Here is a 22,155-nt window from a genome sequence, read left to right on the forward strand (position 1 = left end):
CCTCTGCAGCATGGAGCAGGGCTTGCCTGCCAGGATCATCCGGGCCTAACCCACCCGATCAGTTCCTGCCCTTGCAGGGGGCCTCAGCCACGGTGGCACCTCGCTCCTGCCTGTTCTCACTGGGGACACAACACTTCAGTCTCTCAAAGAAACACAAAGAAGAATTGGCACCGGCCGGGATTTTCCAGGGACACATTTTTGGAAAATAACTTTTGTCTGGTGAGATGCTAAAAGGAGTTGGGGGCCTGCCTGGAGCCACCGTCTCCGTGCTATTGATAAAAACCCTAGAACTGCAGGCTCCGCAGCCAGCGAGCAAATAACGGTCACCGGAAGCTGCAGGGGGAAACGCACCGCAGCAGCATGTTGCCATGATGCTTGGGGGACCCCCCAGCCCTGGGACAAGTGCTCTGGGCACTTGAATGAAAGCGAGAGCTGGTAGGCCTTCCAGCCATGTGCATCAGTTTCGAATCCTTGCTGCCCTCCACAGAGCCTTGACTCTGCACATGCCGTAGGATGGTCTGAATGGACCAGTCAGACTTCTCTGATCCTATGCTGGATGCCAGGGGAATCGGGCAGAGGGCCAGGCCGTCCCCATTGAACCATGGCGAGAGCTAGGTAGGGATGAGAGAAGGCTGCTTTAATGCCAACCTGCCCTCCAGAGATCCTGCAGCCCCACTCCAGCATGTTGCCAAGACGTTTTTATGATCTAAATCAAAGCATCCTCCAGACAGGGAGGACACATAGCGTCAAGCATGTGCCGTAACTGCTCAACGTGCCCATGGAATGGCGGAGACAAGGTGGGCGAGGTAATATCTTTCCTTGGACCACCCTCTATCGGGGAGAGAGAGCTTTCAATAGTGCCTCACCCACCTTGTCTCGCTAATAGCCGGCGACTGACACGGCTACAACTCACTGCCTACAGGGGAATTGCACTCACTTTCCCATTAATAGCACGTTAGTTCACTGTGATTAATGGTTTTACAGTGACCACCCAATGAATTAACCATTACCCCACGGTACATTAAGATGTTATTGGTATAATTAGCTCTGTCATGTGTATGGAGAACGTGTAGGTGTTGGAAGGAAGGAGCATGGCGCACAGATCCAGGGAGGATGAGCGATGGAAAGCAGTGCAAGCATCGGTCATAGGTCTGCCTCTAACCTCTGCAGGGCCTATGCTGGTGGGCGCTGGCCCAGGGAATGTACAATGCATATTTACAGCTGTAGGATCAGCCCCTCCAACCTGGCTGAGTTACACTTGGAACAGGGGGGAGAGCAAAGGTGATTTTTCAAGCCCCGGAGCTGATTTGTGCCCACCGCACCAAACATGAGCCTGCCCTCCTCTTCACACCCCCCCCTAATGCCTAGTGGTGAGGAAACCTTCATCCTAAAGCTTCCCTTCCCAGACAGCATCACTCTACCTTCGCCAAGGTCATTGGAGCCAGTTTGCTGTCACCCAGATCCCTCTCGCAATGTGACATTGGCAGGGTACCGAGGTGCCGATCCGGTCAAGTACTTAAGCAGAGGCCTAACTTCAGTGACCTCAATGGGGCGACTTACATGTCTGCAGATTTCTCATGTGCTTAAAGATATTAACTATTATAACAATAGTTGTTAGCGTTCAAAGATGGGGTGTGGTTGGAGCCAAGGGCCTAACCATTGCTTGACACAGGGCCAAATTCTGATCCCCTTCCTCCCACTAAACAGCCCCTTCCTGCCTGGGCTGATTGCCAAGGGACAGCTCCCGCAGTGAGAGACTTTTCTGGTTTGCTGCTCTGTGGTGACCGAAGAGGACACTTGACGCCTGTGAGTACAACTGTGGTTAAAAAGGCCGCTGTGAGCGTGGCAGGCCTTTCTGCAGGCAGTGGATGGGTCGCCCGAGGCCAAGGAAGGGTTTGCCGTCTGCGCCTGCTCTTTACAACTCAGCCTCTGTGGCCCAAGAGCCACCTGACAGGTAATCCCCATTGTTGACTGCTGTTCTCCAGCGCGATCTGGCTGTGGCTGATCACACCCAGCTGACAGCGTCAATGGTGCGTTGGTTTAAGCTGTGCTTCAGGGTGGCCTTGAATTGGTTCATGTGTGGTCACCCACTTTCAGTTCCCTGTACAGCAACTGCGGTGGCATTCTGGTGTTGTCCGTCTTCCACACGTGACCAGCCCAGAGTAATTAGGTTGCGACATGCCTGGCTTTGACCCCTGTGGCGTGACTACGTTCCAGAGCCTTGATCTTGGTAACTCTAGCCTGCCATTTGTTGCAGAATATGGCACTGCAGATGTCGTAAATGGAACTTATCTAGAAGCTTAAGATACTACTCGGTGTGAGCAAGGCTGCCAAAATTTGTCCCCAGGAGAGGCACTCACGACCCCCATCAATCAGTAAATGGACCCACTAGTTTTGGGTCATTAGGTGGAACGGGGCAACAGTTTCAAATACTACACCCTTGTGGATGGGGGACACCCCCAACAGCCAAGGGGATGAAGACCCCAGTCATCCTGCTTCCCTACGATGCTGCTCTAGGAAGACACTGGTGTAATCCCTTGGGAAGCAAAGCAGTTCAATGTAGCAGGCAGTCAGGAACTGTGACTTCATTCTGCCACAGGATCCACCTTTTGTTCATTGCCCAGATTCCCTCTCTAAACCTCTCGAGAAACACTCTCGAGGCGACCAAGCGACAAGGGCTGGGAGCTGAGCTTGCGCCAGAGGGAAGCGTCCGCCTGGATCTACCCTGCTCCTTCCACGTTTCGTTACCATCTCCGAGTCCCTCACCCTGTGATTAGCCTGGCGGCTGAGGTAACATATGGAGTGCAGCCTGAGAGCTCAGCATTGCCACCTGGCCCCACTAGGATATGTCTGCTAACCAGTAGCTCAGGAGCCGGGGGAGAACACAGAGGGTGTCATAAATATAAAGGGAAGGGTAACCACCTTTCTGTATACAGAGCTATAAAATCCCTCTTGGCCAGGGGCAAAACCCTTTCACCTGTAAAGGGTTAAGAAGCTCAGCTAACCTGGCTGGCACTTGACCCAAGGGACCAATAAAGAAACAAGATACTTTCAAATCTTGGCAGGGGGAAGGCTTTTGTTTGTGCTCTTTGTTTACGTGGTTATTCTCTCTTGGGACTGAGAGAGGCCAGACAGAAATCCATCTTCCCCAACCCATCCTAATCCAAGTCTCCAATATTGCAACCAGTATAGGTAAGCCAGGGTCTGTGTTCACCTGTACAAATTCGTGAGGATTATTATCAAGCCTTCCCCAGGAAAGGGGGTGTAGGGCTTGGGGAGATATTTTGGGGGAAGACGTCTCCAAGTGGTCTCTTTCCTTGTTCTTTGTTTAAACGCTTGGTGGTGGCAACTTACAGTTCAAGGACAAGGCAAAGTTTGTACCTTGGGGAAGTTTTTAACCTAAACTGGTAAGAATAAGCTTAGGGGGTCTTTCATGCGGGTCCCCAGATCTGTACCCCAGAGTTCAGAGTGGGGAAGGAACCCTGACAGAGGGTGAGGGAAGGAAGCGGTGGAATAATGGGCTGACGTGAAGCAGAAGAAAATAGAGGTGGGATGTCAGGCAAAGTGGCCGAGCGATGCCATCTGTTAGACGCTGACTAGCCTCTGGAATGGTCTCCACAGGGAAGCGGAGGGAGCCGCATTTAGAGGATATACAGCAGGTGAATCCCTCATTGGCAGGGGAGAGCACTGGGTAACCAAATAGGCCCTGTCTAGCCTCAGTTCCTCTGTAAGGAGCCCTCTGCCTTTTTTTAACTACGGGCTAATTCTGGTTGCGCTGGGCATTCCCCTGTACCCCATCCACTCCCACTGGGAGACATGCAAGCTCTGGGGGAGTACAGGGCAACATGAAAGCACTGGTGAAGTCAATCGTTATTAATATGAGCCAATGATCTCACCCGGCCCTGTACCAGCACGCAGACGTCCTCTGCCCCCTGCAGCCTGGCAGCCACGATCCCCGGGCCTCTAGAAGCCCCTCGCTTCATTTCTGAAAGGAAGGGCTTTGAAAGCCAGCGCTGGGTAACTGCATGGGGACGATGTGCCCTTCTGGATGCGTGGAGGGGGATGCATGGTGCTACTGAAGTAAAATTCAGCTGCCAAACGGCAGGGAGGGGCAGGTGATTTCCCTGCCCCGGGTGATCACCCCCTCTGCAGCCTGTGCGGAGCCACCCCTGCCAGAGAGGCCCGTGCTCAGGATTCTCCTGCACAGAGCCGTCAGACATGCCCACACCCCTGTGCTACTGACAGCCCCAGCTGGGAGCTCACTGGGGCTTTGGCAAGGTCTGTGAAGGTCAAATGCATCCCAGGCCAGTTTCAACAGACGTTAAAGCAGCGCGTTGTGGGCCCAGCCCCTGGAAGCCCTGGGGAGGCTTCCCATGCACTTCAAAGGGAGCTGGGGCTGGGGCAGACCCAGGAACAGAGATATATCTGGCCAGCCTTCAAAGGAGCGAGAAAGAGGAGGATCTAGCGATGCAAGCTGGTCACTGTTCCTGCACCCCATGGGGATGGAGACACAGCTCTGCTTGGCTCAGCCTGCTCCCTACTGTAATTATAGGCCGTCGTGGAGCACAAGCTCTGTAACTCCAGCTGGGTGCGGCAGCCGTGGGAGGGCGGGCATGTGAGTGATGCCCAAAGTACCTCCCCGGGTCTGTTAACGTTCTGCAGCTGGGGTGAGGCGAGCCCGAAACCTCCCTTGTCTGGCTGGGTGCAGAGCTCGAGAAGCTCCCAGCCCCCTGCTAGGCCTGAGGGAGCAGAGTCCCTGGCTGTCCCGTGCTGCCCTCGGACACACGGCGCGGGCCGGCAGCGGAGCCTGGGCCAGCCCTGAACTGGTACAAGCCTGAACAAAGGATTATCCAGTGCTCAGTTTATCCATGCCCCTGCCAGCACCGCCCCAGAGCCCACCCCACGGCTCCCAGCACCCGTACGCGGGGCCAGCTGCAGAGACAGCGTACTGAAGTGGGGCTCAATTCCCCCCACCCCCAGCTCTGGGGGGACAAATGACGCTTCCTATGCCAGCAGGGCCTGCTGCAGCCCTGGGAGGAGGATTTGTGCCAAGGGAGAGGGGAGATGCTGTTTGCACCCCAGCTTCCTGCCTTGGGAGTGTCACCGGGAGAGGCCAGCCACCCCAGCCAGTGCTGCCCCATTGTGTGTGGGGGGGGGCGCCCCAACACAGGCACCTGCCGGCTGCTGAGGGTACCGTGGGAGAAGCAGACCTAATCCAGGGCCCAATCTAGCTCACAACCGCCATGAAGCATGTCCCGGGGGATTGCTCTCCTAACCCTGACTGTAGCGGGGACTGGGTGCCCGTGCCAGGGCTGAGTCAGCGGGCTGCTCTGGTACACAAGGACCCTCTTTAAAAGTCTGACCCCTTGCGCACAGCCCTAGATCGTCACTAACCCTGCTACAGGAACCAAGCCCCAACTCGCGCTGAGTGGTACAGAGCCTGGCTCAGGCAGCCCCTGCTAACAGGTGTCCTTACAGTGCGAGGCGAGCGAGGGCTCTGATAAGCTCTTGGGCAAGTGGGTATTTTCAAATGGTGACGGGGGGGCGGAGGGGGTGTGCAGTCAGCCCTGAAGCTATTCGCAGCATGTTGGCTGCTGCGGGCTAGGGAGGGAGCAAAGGCGGGGAAGGAGCAGGGCAGAAGGAGGGGCAAGTGAGGAAAGCTGCCTAAACTTGGCAGTCCCACGTAAGTATTCCCGGCCCAGTGGGAGAGGTCAGCTGTCACAGCACAGATTCTCCAAGGGTGTTTCATCCTCTCTAAAATACTCAGCTGACACGGCAAGGATTGCAAAGCACAACCCCCAGCACCGAACGCCATATAAATAGAAGGCTCCCAGCTGGGTGGAATGTTAGAGAAGTTTCTCGACCCTGAGCACAAACGTTTATTTAAGCTCCTGCCAGGGATCGGAAGGGAAAGGGGCAGGTTGACAGAGGAAAGAAGCGTCTTAAGTTTGGGATTTTCTCACTCCCTCGAAGGGATTTTTCACCAACAAGGTATTTTTTTTCTTTCCTCTCCCACTTTCTCTGGTGTGGAATTTCAAACAAACGGGATACTTTTTCTCTCCTCTCGCTCCCTGCCTCCCGAATCTCTGCTCCCTGCATTTTAAAGTTTTGAATGATTCGGCCCTGTTTTTTTTTCTTTTTATCTTGTTGGTTCTGGGGAACGGGTATAAACTAATATAAACTGTCAAAATCTGAGCACAGCAGGTCCCCCCTCTCTGGTTTGGGGGAGTGGATGACTCAATCCAGGGAAACTTCGCACTAAGGAACACAAAAGCAAACACTGACATTTCTTGTGCTCTAGAGCCGGACAACGTTGGGAGTTTTGGCCTCACTCCGTGTTGTTTTTGACTGAGAAGAAAATCATGGCTGACAGCCAGCTGCCCTTTTCCTGCCATTACTCCCCCAGGCACCGAAATGTCCGAGACCGATTCAGAGAGCCTGGCTTGTCCTCTCGACTCCTGGACGATGACTTCGGAATGTGCCCCTTTTCCGGGGACCTGACTGCAGACTTGCTGGACTGGGCTCGCCCACGACTGACCAGTACCTGGCCCGGTCCACTGCGATCGGGAATGGCCCGAGCCTCTGGCATGCCCCCTCCTGGCTACGGCTCCAGGTTCAGCAGTTACCCTGAAGGTCGGAGTCCTGCTCCCTTCTCTGGGGAGCCCTGGAAGGTGTGTGTCAACGTGCAAAGCTTTAAACCCGAGGAGCTGACGGTGAAAACCAAGGACGGCTATGTGGAAGTGTCAGGTGAGTGAGAGACAGGGAGAAGAGGAAGGGAAGCACAGAAAAAAGGAACATAGAGAAATGGAAATAAATCTAGGTCCTGAAAAAAAATCTCTTACAAAAATCTAAGGTTCAAGAACTATTTCCAGCAGTTTCTGCCACGCCTGTGTAAGCTTTATTTTAACAAAGAAACAGTCCCCTGCAGCATTTGCACCCCAAACACTGCAGCCCGAGGCAGGGAAAGTGAACTTGACAAACAAAAATGTGTGGGACGGGGCTACTCCCAGCATCCAGGCTGAGAGAACGAGAGGAGGTTAACAGGCTTGAGGGCCTGATTCTCCTTCTGCTGACTCCAGTTTCCCAGCAGAGGACGTTGATAGAGTTGTTCCTGATTTACACTAGTGTGAGAGGAGAATCAGGGCCTAGAGGTTTAAATGGTCTGCCAGTTTTGATGAGCGAGGTTGTTATTAGTAAGGACATTCATTTCATTAAACTGGACAGGGTTAAAGTCTAAGCAAAGGGCAAGGAGTGAGACTTTCAAAGCTGCCTAAGGATTGGAAATTGAGCGTCCAAAGCACATAAGTAACTTTGAAAATCTCAGCCCAAAAAAGCATAGAGTGTTCACATCCATAAAGGAAGAACTTGCTGCCTGATTACTGTGCTGGACACAGGATGAAATCCTACACAGCGGGTAGCTCTATCCAGGGCAGAGCCCAGTGAGCCCAGACTGAGACCTGGGCTCTGTTCCTCTTTTTATACTTTGGCAACACTTGTCATGCCAAACAAGTCTCACTGAGTTCAACTGAAGTGATTAGTCCCCATTAAGTCAATAGCACCAATCATGGCAGTAGTGAGCATTTGCAGGGTTGGGCCCCAAGATAATTCTGTTAATTATGGATCATTCCAGAGTTTATGGTATCAACGGGAAATTCCTTTAAAGGGACAGTGTCTCACTACAATGTCCTCAGGCATTCAGCAGCTACTGGCAGTCAGGAATGCTGCAATAATCCCACTGTCCACCCCTCCCCCAAACAGTAACAAGTCCTAAAGAGGCAGGACAACCGGACAAAAAGAACAGGAGGAGGAAGGGGGCTGGAAACGAAGATGAACCAGAAAGAGTTAAGTGGAGGTTTTAAAATAAGGGAGGATTAACAAGGGTGGGGGGGAGCGCATACATTGTGCAATTGGGTTAGGGAAGGGTGATAGAAACAGAACATAAAGCTGGGAAACAAAGGGAGCGGTTAACAGAGCAGAAATAAAAAAAGAAATAACCTGGGAAGGAAAAAAACCCTGTCTTTATGTTGTGTCTAATCGTTAATTCATTTAGCATCCCCTGCAATAACATTGGGGATGGAGCCAATTCACTGACGCTCAATGAGGAGGCCATAAAAATTCTATTGTGATTCCCCAACAATTAATGTAGCATTAAAAATAATGTTTTACCAGGAAAACATAAAGTGGGCAGAAAAAAAACAAACCCTGGTGAGATTCTCTCTGCACAGCCCTGCTAGCAAGCGCCAGGGGGAAGGAAAGGTCTGAACAGAAGAAAAGAAAAGTAAAAGAACCAGAGCTGGCTCTTCAGTTGTTGTAAATCAATTTCACCCCTTTGACTTGAAAAGAGCCCTGCTGCTCTGCTTCACAGAGCTGAGCTGTAAGTGCTCTGGTGAACTGCACCATCCCCTGGGGAAGGAAGTTGGAGGATTATGCTGGGGATAGGGGAGGGAAAGGACCAGGCCGCTCCTGGCATGGCAGGAGTCCAGAAAGATCTGCTTTCAGTCTGAAGTGTCAGGAGGGAGACTGGCCGTGCAGCAAAACAGTGTGAAAACATTGGAGTGCAATGACCCATCAAGCTACAGTGGGCAAAGTATTGGGAAAATCTATCCTGACAGAGGGATGGACTATGGCAGCCTTCTGGATCTCGTCAGGCTTGGATTTCTATGACTCAAAGGTTTTGGGAAACCACAGCAAAAGTGACCATAACCAGGATTAAGGCTAGGGAGAGCAGGAGAGAGCTGTTGCTTGCTAACTCTTGCCAGAGGAGCAGGGTAACTAAGCGGAAAGGTTTTCCCCCTTCCAGAAGGGACTCCTGCACTAGAGCAGGGAGATTCTGGCTGATGAACTGTCTTTTTAAAGTGACAAATAAACTTTGGACCAGATGAACCAAACAAAATACCGCCCGTTCTGATCAGCGCCTTGCTCTGGGAGCACCCTGGGGGAGAAGGCTCGTCCTTGTGTTTGGGAACTGATCATGTCTGAGCTGCCTGCTGGTAGTAGCCTCCCTGCAGAACATGGTCTGGGGCTTGATGCCTGCTCTTTGGGCCGTGAAATATGATGCTGGTAACTCCTTCCAGCGGGTGAAGTCAATGGGAGTTGTATCCACTCCCGCTACGGTGGAATCTGCCTTGTGAAAGGGAACCGAGAAGCAGCAGCTAGAAACCAGTTTTCTTCCTGCTGGGTTTGACTTGGGGGAGGTTCCTTCTGGGGGGAAGCACGCCACGCCCCATACATAGAGTTAGTGGCTTATGGCAAGTTCGGCCACTGGGTCAGCAGACGCAGCTGGGGGCTGATTCAGGACTAGCTAGAGCTGTGCAGAGAACTGATTATTTTTGGCTCGCCGGCCAAACCGAAAAATTGGGGGTGGAGGGCGGGGGAATCGTTTTGGGCCAAACCAAATGTTTTTTTTTATTTTTGGATTTTTGTACATTTAAAACAATGATCAAAAAAATGTGAAAGAAAAAATCATTTCAAATTTAAAAAAGAATCCAGACATTTGCTGTAGATAATGGCCGAACCAAACATTTTGATTTTTTTCAGAATGGGGGGGAGGAGTGACTGAAACAGTGAATTCTACACAAATTCACAAAATGTTTAGGTCAACTTGAATCTGAATCTTTTAGTGAAGAGAGTTTTTTGTCTGTCTGAAGAATTTCATCCGGCTCCATTCTGGACGCTGGGTGTATGCCACCACCCGAACGTTACTCACGTCACTCCTGATTTATGCAGATGTGAGATCACAATCAGGTCTATTTGATTATTATTCCACATCTATACTGCAGTATATTAATCAGAGGCCTCTGATCTATACATCTGCCATGTAATGAAGACTCTCAGCATCCACTTGGATTTTAAACTTGCATTTAAACACAGAAGTAAGGCCCAGGGTTTTCTGCCATTCTGTTGCTTTGCAGACACACCCCAGGCTTAATTGGAGACATTGTCTCAGAACAAGCAGCAATCATGTTTCACCCTTAGCACTGGTCTCTTAACACAGAATGTTCCAATTAAGCCATGTGCTACATTCCGGAATTTAACCCTGTAGTTGCTGAATTAGACTATTGAGCATTATGTAGCAGAGGGTGCTTATCTGTCCATTATTAATAGCTCAGGAGCACCGAAAGTGTGCCAGATACTTTCCAGACAAATAAGGGGGCAACAGTGTGGCCACCTCCTGAGATTTTATTGGGAGTCTTATGATATTTAGTGATTTTTCTTAAAGCCCCAGCTCCTGGAGGCATGGGATCAAGTGACACTCTCAGCTTTCATTACACAATAAAGGTAATTGTCTAGCCTTCCTGGCTGTGAAGTGTGAAAATGTGGCCCAAGTGTGACCCTAAAGACTCAGAAGGCATTTTTTTCATGATTGTTAAGCCAATGTCATGATTTGGGGGGACTCATGCTTTTTAAACACACAGGCTTGGCAAAACCAGGATGACCAAGTGAGCAGGGAAGTTCGGCTCACCTTGTTAATTCCATGTTTCATTCAATTTTGATGTGAGTATAGCAAACCATGGCGACATACAGATAGATCTCCCATGGTCATTCCATGCCTTCAGCACCCAAAACACAGGTCTTCACCACTTGGCCTGAAAGGGGAGCTCCCCGAGCTAAGAGAGAGTCTGGTCAGGAGGAAGACCTGGAAGAGCATAGAAAGAAGCTGCCTGCTATAGGAGTGACTGAAGAGGCCAGTAGAGGGCGACATAATCACATGTATTGGCATGCACAACCTGCTGGGAGGTTAGGGGACCGGGGTCAAAGGCCTTTTGGGGGAGATTACCCCTCAGGAAGGAGTTGAAATAGAAGAAGGTGGAGGTGTGGACTGTCACAGTCCTCCACAAGCTGTAGCCTCACTTCCTCAGCTACCGCTACGTCTCTAAATCTCCCACACTGTATCACACTTGGATTCATGACCATTTTCCATAACACTGGGTAGGAGACTCTCTCAGGCTGATAATCTGATGGGCATAGGGGTGGTACAGGACATGCTTCAGCTGCTGTGGGATCTGCACCCACTCTTACATGCACTCAGAAGTTCAGGTGCTTCCCCAAAGATAGTCTTGAACTATCCCCATTGTCTGGGGCTCTGTGCTCATTACAGCAATACTAAGCAACCGGCAGTGTCAGCCAACCAGAACCCACCAAGGCCTCACCTGCCAGCGCTTCAAGTTATTTAAACTCTCTTGCCTATGAATTCTAAATAGATTTTTCAAGTTGTTTTATTGATCTGTCCCAACCTCCAGCTGTTCAGACAGTCTCATTCTGCTATGTGAACACCTTGCTACCCTAAGTATCTCATTCTAAGTATCTTCTTTAACACACAGTTTTTGTCACCGTCCATCACCTCCATTCCTTCTTGCCACAAAACCTTCTAATGGCTCTGATCAGTTCTAGGACGCTGAGAACTTTGGAGCGGGGACATTTCAGGACTTGTTGAAGCCAATAGCAAAGCTCCCATTGGTTTTACTGGTGCAGGAACAGGGCCTTCGAGAGCACAGCCCAGTTAGCCTATTGCTATTTTGGATCTGTAGTACATAGAGGTGTATTTGACCCATCTAGAACCTGGATGTCCACATGCTTTTGGCTCCAATAAGATTAGGCTTCCAGCAAGGGTAGTCTCAGAGCAGTGCTCCTCAACCTCTTCCATGCCTACCCACCTCCCTGGAACCTCCCTTCCATCTGGCTAGGATCCCCTCCCATTTAGCATTATGAAAAGGGTAGGGCAGTCTTGACCCCATGACTCCGGCTTACAACTCGACATTGAGAACCGGGGCCAGAGTATCTTCTCACATTGGTGTAAATCAGGAACTACTCCACTGAAGCCGACATTAGTGTAAGGGAGAGCAGAATTAGGCCCACTAACCTAGATGCAGAAGGCAGGGTTCCTTCTCCCACGGTGCCTGTTTGCTGTTAAATTTTGGGCTTAGTACTGCAGGTTCCTCCACATCAGCTTCTCCCCATGTTGTTTTTCTTTTAGGCGGCTCTTGCAGAAGCAGGAGCTTTGCTTGGGTCAAACTGTGAAGGGAGATTTGAACATGGAGTGGGTGTGGGGGGGATACTGAGTAGAACTTTTTTTGCCTGTTTGTAAAACAGCCCTGTGAGACAATGTTGTTGTGTGTTTCCGTTCCCTCCAGGCAAACATGAAGAGCAACAGGAAGAAGGAGGAATAGTCTCCAAGAACTTCACCAAGAAAATCCAGTATGTATAATATACACCGTGGTTTCTCAGTTCTTTCTTATGGGGCTTGCCCACATGGGGCTCTCACTCCACAGAGGAGAGCAGGACTTAGGAATGATGACCAGTCTCTTATTTTTGAGAGCATGAAATGATTTTCTGAGCAAGCAATCAAGCTACTCTCCCTCAGCTCCCTGTGATCCACTGACAGCCAGGTTCTGCTCTCAGATGACCTGGGTCCCATTGATTGTAATGGGATTGGCCCGTGGGCAGACTGTGCCCCTAATGCACACCCATCCTCCTGACATCCAAATGAGGTTGATATGGATGCTAAAGTCTTGTTACTAGGTGTGTACTCCTGGGGAAACTGGTAACCTCACTAGCTTGAAAGGGTGGCCTGCAAGTGCAAATATTGGAGTCAGTTACTGAACCTGAGTGTAAATATTGAGACCAATGCTGAAATTATTCCCTAATATAGAGGTCAGTCCCGCAAGAAGCCATCAACTGCATCCCCTTCAGTAGGACGCCCCCCGCATTGACTCCATCAACAGATGGGCTGAGATTTTTGAGGCTGCCTATGTGATTTGGAGTCAGCATTCCCACTGAAATTAATAGTTGTGTATCTAAGGCCCCTGGACAGCTTTGAAAACCTTAGCCATAAAGTCTGGTTTCTTGTGCAGCTAGATGGGAAACATAAACCAGTGAGATGTGTTTGAAGCGTGTGGAATTCCCTGCCCACAAACCACATTCTTTCCGGGTTTGTTATCACAAGCCCAAGTCTGTGTTGGCGCAAGAGATTGCGGGGGCCAAGCTCACCCTTGTGTAATCATATTGACTTCAGCGGAGTCACATCAGGAATGAATTTGGACCAATGACTCCACAAAATATTTCTGAACTATTTATGAGTACATGAGTAATAATAACAAAAAAACAAAAACCACCTAAGTCCCTGTGGGAATGATTCACACTCCAGAACCCTCTCTGAAATTTAAAGCCACAAGACTGCACAGCTGATGGCGATGCTCTTGCCTCTCATCAGTTCAAATCCAGTCCAGCCTGATAGTGGCAGTGAAAAGTATTTCCACAGGGTGGAATGAGGGAGAGGAGTCGCCATGTCTCCAGCCAGCTCCTGCGGAACAGGTGTCCATACAAAAACAGGCTCATTATCGGAAGTCTTAGAAAAGAAGCCAAAGACAACAAATTCCTCTCTTACCCCTGGAGGGATGGAGTCAGGAGTGAGGTGAAATGTGATTCCAAACAAAGCCCCAGGCCCAAACGCTCCTAAAATTCACTGCTGACTTTTAGAGAACAGGTCAAATCAAAACCCAGCTCCAAATTTCCCTCCGCTTCAGGGCAGTTCAAATCTGATTGCAAACTTGTGTCTATTTCAGGGAAATGCATGTTAATGGGGAAACTAAATTTGTGTTACTCTTGGGCGGCAGGAGACCTAGATTCTATTCCCTTCTCTGTCATTGACTTGCTGTGTCACTTAAAAAAAAAAACCTCTCTGTGCCTCAGTTTCCCCATCTGCAAAACAGGAGTAATGCCTTACCCAGCTTTGAAAAGCACTTTAAGGTCTATAGGCAAAATGCTCTATAGCAGGGCCAAGTGTTGGAAATCAGCAAACATCAGACAATTCCAAGTTCTAATTCTACCACCTTACAGTTTCTTTCCCACCACAAAGTCACGTATTGTGGGTGGGATGTCAGTGTTTTACCTTAATCCGTACATTTAACCTTAAGCGTCTGTAGAACATAGACAGGGATAGACCTGGATGTCACAAAATGTTTTGCAAATATCCTTTCCATTGCCAGGAAAGTCAAAGCTGGACAGGGCAGGTTGGAGAGGAACAAGGCTGGACAGATGGGAAGGGTTACAGAGGGTGGGCGTTCCCAGCTCACAGCAGGACTTGACAGATTTATTTCCTGTGATGTTCCTGGCTGTGGTGGTTCTGTAACGCAAGGCGAACGTCTCATTAGCTCATGCTGCTTATAAATATTGCATGACTAAGGCAAAACAGAAGATCTCTTCTTAACACTTACCCAGCCATAATCCTAACTATGATTATTGTGACTATATATTTGGAATTGGCTGGAATGTTCATATTAGGGGAAATAAAGAGAAAGGGGGGGGAAAGAAAGGAAACGTCACAACCTCCAAAAACTAGAAAGGGGGAGAAGTCAAAACTATCAGGGAAAAGATACTCAGACTCAAAAAAAAAAAAAATTGGCATTAGATTTTTTTTTTAACTCACAAAAATTTCTCACTCTTTACAAGACAATAAAAAGGGCCCAGAATGGAAACGAAGGCCCCAGGCCAGGAAAACACTTAACAATGTTTATAATTTAAATAGTGGTCAGTGGAGCAGCTCGTGGTTAAAGTTATGCATGTGCTCAGGTGCTCCGCTGGACTGGGACCAAGCCCTGGATGACTTGCCCTGCACTTTTCAATTGGGCCAGGGCGTTTGTTTAGCAACAAGTGAGAAGTAGCAGGTACATTGACTTTTCCTTTAAGAGGCCTCGCCTTATTGCCTGGTGAAACTATCTGCTAAGAACTGGTAAAGGGAAGGGCTTTTTTAGGATAATGCAAATGGGTCAGGCCGGTCAGTGTGGCCACCAGTGAAATGAGATCCTCTTGTGCTGGGATACTAGTTTCCCCCCTCCACCCCTAAAAACAAAAAACATTATTCCTGCCCTCAAATCTCAGAATCACCTTACCAGACCTCCTCCCTGTGTGTGTAGCTGTGATGGAACAGCGCCCCCCCCCACCCCACCCCCCCAACCCTCATTGCCTGTCTTCTGCAGCATAATGCCAGAGGTGACACCTTGGGTTTGATTCTGTTGTCACTTGCACTGGTGTAAGTCAGGAGTAAAAGCACTGACGTCAGCAGAGTTACCTGCATGAGATCAAACTCAGGCCCCTTGCTTTGTTCGGACTTGCGCCCTGCCCAGCAGTCGGTGTGTTGGTGTATGCAGAGCCAAGTGCTGCCCAGCCAGTGCTAAGCCTGAGTAACCGGACTAGGAGCAAGGCAGCCGAGTGGGGCTCTGGAGGCGGGACTTCCCGCCTCGAATGCAGGAGTGTCGCAGGGAATGGCTGTGTTGCTGTCACTAGCAGTGTCCGTGGGCTGTCACAGCCTCTGGGGGACGTGTGTTCCCCGGTCAGAGCGGATTTAGGTTTGTGGCTCTGTGGCCATTCCCTTGCCAAGCCCCCAAAACTAGACACCCAGGGCCCAGTTACCATTGTCCTGCACCTTGCTCCCTCATTTGAACCCAGTGCACAGTGAATGCCAGAGTTTACCCAGTCACAATGAACGCTTGACACCCTCTCTTTGCACTGGCGCAAATGGTGAGCCAAGCTGCAGAGCAAGGGAGGGTCCAATCCGCAGAATTTAGAATGATGGATTTCTTTGGAAATCAAAAGCAGACCGAGCTTTGCACAGAGGCATCTCTGCCCAGATGTCAGGTTTCAGAGTAACAGCCGTGTTAGTCTGTATTCGCAAAAAGAAAAGGAGGACTTGTGGCACCTTAGAGACTAACCAATTTATTAGAGCATAAGCTTTCGTGAGCTACAGCTCACTTCCTCAGATGCATATCGTGGAAACCCAGATGCTAAATGCAAGCAGGCCTGCATGCCTGAGCGCAAACTGGTTGGGTGAGATGGGAGACAACAGTATGAAAGCAGATTTACCCTGCCCAGCCCAGGCAAGCTACTTAGTAACCAGTCAGAGAGGCTCCTTATTTGGGCATGGGTTTTTTTTTGCCATGACGCAGGCTGTGACATAAAGATGATTTACTTGTGCTTTGCAGAAGCTCAAACTGCATAAGCTGTGAGTGACATCCAGTCAAACATATCTGCAGATGAGATTAAACTGAGAGCCTTGTAGTGAAAAGAGAGGTCTTTAAACATACACAGAACATGCACAGTTATAATACTTAATAATACAAGGCATTACCAAGTCTCCGTGCAGGTAAATGAGTTTCTGGATCTGCTTGAGGTTTATTAATGTGATTTAAATAATTCTTTGTACATCTCTATATGTTTTTTCCATGTAGGGTTCTCTTTACAAACATTAACCAATCTAGCCTCATAACAGCCCATGATGTATGTAAATAATATCTCTACCATTTCACATATGGGGAAACTGAGGCACAGAGCGATCTATTTAAGAGACTCAGTCAAGTCTGTGCCAGGGATGGGTAAGGATCCCAAGACTCTTGACTCCCAGTCCTGTGCACTAACCACAGGACCGTTCTTCCTAACCACCTTTCGTCCAATTTATTAGTGACCATATTCTCTGAAAGTGACACTGGCTAGACCCATTCCACGAATGCGGATTTCCACTGGTGTGTGCAATACAGTATAAGGATAGCTTGCCAAGAAAAATATACCGCTCAATAACTTAAATGTGCCCCACAATATTTAATTGCTGTTTATTAGCAAAAAGTGATCCTGCCACAATATTTGTTAACCCTGAGTAATGGAGACATTTTACTTGACTTGATGGTCCCTACAGCTGAACTATCTATCTATGCTTAAGAGTCAATTTATTGAGAGACTTGCATCTGCTTTTCTATGGAGCAGCTGTGTTCTCCAGCAGCCATTTTGGCTATTCCTAGGCAGTGTTTACCAGTGGAAAATACGAAGGATGGACAAGTCAGTAATGATGTAGGAGCATAGCATGCTGTGATGCGAAAATGGAATTGCCACAAAGCCCAGTTTGGAAAATACAACACAGGTAACAACCACAAGTGACAGGTTTCAGAGTAGCAGCCGTGTTAATCTGTATCTGCAAAAAGAACAGGAGGACTTGTGGCACCTTAGAGACTAACAAATTTATTTGAACATAAGCTTTCGTGGGCTACAGCTCACTTCATCGGATGCATAGAATGGAACATATAGTAAGAAGAGATATATATACACATACAGAGAACATGAAAAGGTGGAAGTAGCCATACCAACTGCAAGAGGCTAATGAATTAAGTTGAGCTATTATCAGCAGGAGAAAAAAAACTTTTGTCGTGATAATCAAGATGGCCCATTTAGGCAGTTGACAAGAAGGGGTGAGGATACTTAACAGGGGGAAATAGATGCAATATGTGTAATGACCCAGCCACTCCCAGTCTCTATTCAAACCCAAGTTAATGGGATCTAGTTTGCATATTAACTCAAGCTCAGCCGTTTCTCCTTGGAGTCTGTTTTTGAAGCTTTGCTGTTGCAAAATGGCCACCGTTAAGTCTGTTACTGAGTGGCCGAGAGGCTGAAGTGTTCTCCTACCACAAGTGCTTGTCTGAAAACTACAGGGGAAAGCAGTGTCGTGGAGACTGAAGAAAAGCGCTTGGCAGCCCCATTAATTTTCCATTCCTCTTTTTAGACTCCCATATGAGGTGGATCCTGTCACAGTTTTTGCTTCCTTATCGCCAGAGGGTCTGCTGATTATTGAAGCACCACAGATACCACCCTACTGCCAGTACGGAGACAGCAGCTATGGCAATGAGATCCCAATGGACAGCCAAGAAGCAACCTGTGCTTGAAGTGTCTTTCCCCGTTCCCTTTCTTCCTGCTCCCTCCCTGAAAAGATTTCTCTCCAATTCCAGATGTGATTGCATTAGCTGAATGGAAGTGTACATTGGATATTTTCTTAAAGGGCCCTGTTTCCTCACATTTTACACACATATATTCTTGTTCTAATCAGATTGATTTTGCGCTGGGAGAAGGTGGTTGACTGTAGGTATCCAGTATCATTACTAACGTTGTTCTTTGTAATACGGTTGCACCTAGATGGCCTAAGAGAGCTCAGAGCCCTGTTGTGCTAGGCACTCAACATACACACAGTAGTAGGCAGTCCCTGTCCCGATGAGCTTACAATCGAAATAGACGAGACAGATGAACGATGGGAGGTGAAACAGAGGCGAAGTGACTTGCCTGAGGTCGTTCTCAAAGTCATTGGCAGAGCCAAGAATAGAACCCAGGTCTCTTGACCTCTAGTTAAGTGCCTTAATTACGAGACCAAACTGCACTTCACTATTATGGGTCACTTATTTTTCTCCATTAGCTGACACTGACCAGCATGGGGCAGAGAATTTACCATAGCAAGGTCCAAGCAGTGGTTGAAATCCCCTTACAAACTACTCATGGGCTCTGATCCTAGCTAGTCTTACTGAAACTGGAGTAGATAACTCCATAGCTCCAACTTCTCTCTTCGATACTTCCCCCTCAGCAATAAGTATCCAATACAGCCCACAGTTTCACCAAGATTTTATAGAGGTCTTACGTGCTCCAATATTGTTTATCTGTATATCAGACAGAACAAAGTGGATGTCTTCTTTATTATTATTATTTTGCTACATGTTAGAGATGGAATATTTATGACCATATCAAAAATCTTTTCTCCTCTTCAATTCAAATGCAACTCTATAGTCATACCAACTGTGCATCTTTGTCCTTATTTGAACTACTGCTCTTTAAACAGCCTCTTGCCAGTATCTGCACTAGTGATGGACAGCTGTTGCTTCGTAGACAGACAAACTGACAGATCTGACATATTTCAAAATGTGTGCATGTTTGGAACCTTTTTCCCAAAGAGGATTTGTGCTTTTATTGGACAAACTTGATGAATAAAACTAGTTCACATTCTTAGCTGTTGTGTTTGTCTTTCCAGAAACCAACTAGGATTTGATTGGTTTGGGGGAATGGCAAAAAGCCTAGTCTCCAAAGGGGGAGCAGCAGAGTTTCATGATGGGCGTTGTGGGTTGGGACAGGACGTGAGTTAAGTTGAGCTGGCTGAGAATTTTACAATGATACTCTTTTTTTGACGGAAAATGCAGTTTTTGCAAAATCAAAATTTTCCATGGGGAACATAGCTGTGTTGCTGACATTTTTTTATACTCTGTCAGGAAAACAAACAAAACATTTCTTTTTGCGTTAGTTTGACATTAATCTGTGTCTGTCTGAGCTGCCACGGTGCCTTGTGGGAATTATAGACTCATGCTTCCCTTTGCTTCTGAACTATACCTCCAGTGACGCACCATAATCTCACCTCTGGTTGAACTGCTGCAGTGCATCATGGGAGTCACATGATCATACTGTATCATGGGAGATGCAGTCCAGCCAGGGAACCCGGCCCATAGAGGAGAAAGGTGGCAGAAGGTACTCCAACAACAACTCCCATAGGGCACTGCAGCAGCTCAGAAGACACAGATTAATGTTGAATCGAGTAGAAACAAAACACTTCAGTTTGGTTCCACAAACCATAATGTTTTGACACTTCTGAATTGAAGTGTTTCAGAACTTCCCATTCCATTAAAAATGTTGATATTTTTACTTTTCATCCTGACTCTGGACAAAACCAAATTTCAAATTATCAGACTCTTCCACATGCTGGAAACTCTGATTTTCAACAAGCTCTACTGTTAGGGGGTTTTAATGGTCCCCGTGTCTCCCTCGTGCATCCTACAATGCTGCAAAATGGGAGTGTTACTGGCACAATAGTTTTTCCCATAACAACTATGCTGAATGTTCTTCAGTTCAGACATTCCCATCCGGCACACTTCTTATCAGTACGAGGCCCTGTTCCTACTGGAACTCGTAAACAAATTGCAACCAGTTAGTGGCATGGGTGATGTCCTCACACAATATGGTTAATACTTGCGTGAAAACCATGGCAGCTAACCATGGCAGCAGCCTAGGCTGACATGTGTCTCTCTTTCTGTAACCAGGTCTCACCATTGGGGTTTGCCCGTATGGACAGAACCCCCCACAACCACGTTCCTGAATCCTCTCTATTCTGTGTGCAGCAGGAAATCCCAGCATGCATTGCCCCAGGTGCTGCTGGGGTCTTTCTATGAGCAGGAATCTATCGCCTACTGAGACAGTGTGATGGGGTGTGCAGAGCCTATCCCTCGGCTGGTGAGGAAAGAGTTAACCCCCTTTTCCATAAGCAGGGCCACAGCTGTGCATCCTCAGTGTAAAGATGCTTAGGAGAAGGTAGAAGCAGCTCTGAGGAGGGGAAGGCTCAACTCCTCACACTCTGTATAAGGGACCAGGTGAGTGGGTTGGGTGAAGTGACCAAGAGGATTGTCAGCAGAACCAGAACCAGGCATCCACCTAGCAGGACAGATCCTGTTGTTTATCTTCTCCTGGAAACCAGGGTGAGCCAAGCATTTTCCAGCTCCTGAGGACTTACACACTCAGAAGCTGCCCTGTAAGGAGTGGATCTTTACTTCTCCTTGAGGAGCTGGTACATAAACTATGCTTTTGTTTGGAACTAGAGGCTGGGCCTGTAGAGGGGGCAGACGTGGTTAGAACTCAGAGCTCAGATTTTTCCAAAGTGACTTGTTTTTAGGTGCCCAGCGTGAGGTACCTTAAAGGGGCCTGGATTTCAGACAGACCCATCACTCATTCTCTGAACATAAGGCCCTTGCAAGGTGATCAGCCAGAACTACTAGCTCCTTTGGAAAGTCTTGGCCCATAGATTGTGTTAGCCACCAATAAAGCTCATTTCCTGCTGAATCATGGCCAGCTGCCCTCCCTGCATGGGCTCTCATATCGCAGACAGTCGTGGATAGCTTCCTAGAGTTTCCCAGAATGCACTAATATAGACACAGCTCTGCAGATATACGGGGAGGTGCTGGGACAAAAGCTGCCACATGGACACACCTCTATTGTGTGCTTTGTCCTGGGGTCAGCCAGGAGAGGCATGAGCTGGTTATGAGGCCACGGCTGTACTTGTACCTTAGGCAGGGTCTAACTCGAGGCTCGTTCAGTGATGTTTCTGCAGACCCTCTCCTGCATTCAGTTCCCTCTAGGAGCCATTGCTAGTTTTAATTGGAACTACTGAGCTGGGCAAGGGTGGGGAGCAACAGGACATCTTTCAAAGGGAGTAGCATCATCTCCCTAAGTCCCTTGGAACATGCACCTGCTCTCGGTTTAGGGAGAATCTCCCCTTTAGTTTCCTCGAGATAAAAGGACTTACTGCAACCAGCCACGTATATGTTCAGCGGGACGGTGATATACGGAGATTATTTGACATGACCCTGGAAGCAAAACACAAATGAATACAGCCTTGGCTGAATCACGGGATCCAGTACGATTTACCTGGCGAGCTCCCGGTCTCTTCATGCCAGCACACTGAATCCAGTGACGGGGGCCCTTGCAGCCTGCTGCCTTGCTTAGCCAGGGAAGGCAAGCTCCCGCTGATCGAGAGCTAACTCAAAAGACTAGACTGCTGACCCGATGGGTTCCTTTAAAAAAAAAGAAAGAGAAAGAGAGAGAGAAAGAGAGAGCCTGAGTGATGGAACGTTCTGGGTGATATTTACAATGAGAGCTGGGTACAAGGTCATTCCGCAGCAAACAGCCAGCTTAGCTGAACGAAAATATTGATCTCAGCTTCTTTTTGCCTCTAACCCTGCTGGAAAGAATTTTTTTGAGAGGGGAGGGAAGGGGGAGAACAGATGGAAGCAAGGGAATCCTGCCAAGCTTCTCCAGGCCATGTTATTTTTTCCTGACCAAGGGCTGAATGGAGCTCCCACGGCTGTCAATCACACTGTCATTGACTTTAAAGGGGCTGGGGTTGGCCCTTAGGGCAATGAAAGACAGCACGTTCCAGCAAGACTAGCTGATTAAGAGCTATTGCTGCGGCACCTCCTGTTTTGTGTAGATCATGCAGCTGGTATGAGCGTTAATCCTTTGTATGGCAGTAGGGCCAAGAGACCTCAGGCAGGTTGGGGTCCTCACGTGCTAGGCACTGTACAAATCTGGGAAAGGCCAGTCCCTGCCCAAAAGAGCAGCTTAAAAGACAAAACATGAGGCGGAAGAAGCAGACAGGGGCTGGGGGTGAAACAGACTGAGGTAATAGAAATAATAGGGTGTTTTAATGCAGACGAGCACGGCCCACAATGCATAGCCAATGAGAAGCAGCAATCAGAACTCACCATTGCTGAGCTGTTACCAGAGGGCAGTTTCTGACTGCATTACGGAAGAGGGGAT

The 22,155-nt window shown here is 48.6% G+C and overlaps 1 protein-coding gene across 2 annotated transcripts in view; it reads left to right on the forward strand.

Annotated features, from left to right (window-relative positions):
* Positions 1–18,807, forward strand: part of HSPB8 (heat shock protein family B (small) member 8) — a 27,559-nt gene extending 8,752 nt beyond the window's left edge. The window contains exons 2-4 of one of the 2 annotated variants that reach the window (XM_073312370.1): positions 6,407–6,747; positions 12,132–12,195; positions 17,543–18,807. In XM_073312370.1, coding sequence (XP_073168471.1) covers positions 6,407–6,747; positions 12,132–12,195; positions 17,543–17,702 — 565 coding nt within the window. In that variant the 3' untranslated portion in view covers positions 17,703–18,807. Of the gene's footprint in view, positions 1–5,690; positions 6,748–12,131; positions 12,196–17,542 lie in introns of those variants that run through there. The other variant, XM_073312369.1, reaches the window with a different exon arrangement.
* The last annotated feature ends 3,348 nt before the right edge of the window (positions 18,808–22,155 follow it).

The sequence above is a fragment of the Lepidochelys kempii genome, chromosome 15 (assembly GCF_965140265.1).
Source record: "Lepidochelys kempii isolate rLepKem1 chromosome 15, rLepKem1.hap2, whole genome shotgun sequence".
In the NCBI taxonomy this organism is placed as follows: Eukaryota; Metazoa; Chordata; order Testudines; family Cheloniidae; genus Lepidochelys; species Lepidochelys kempii.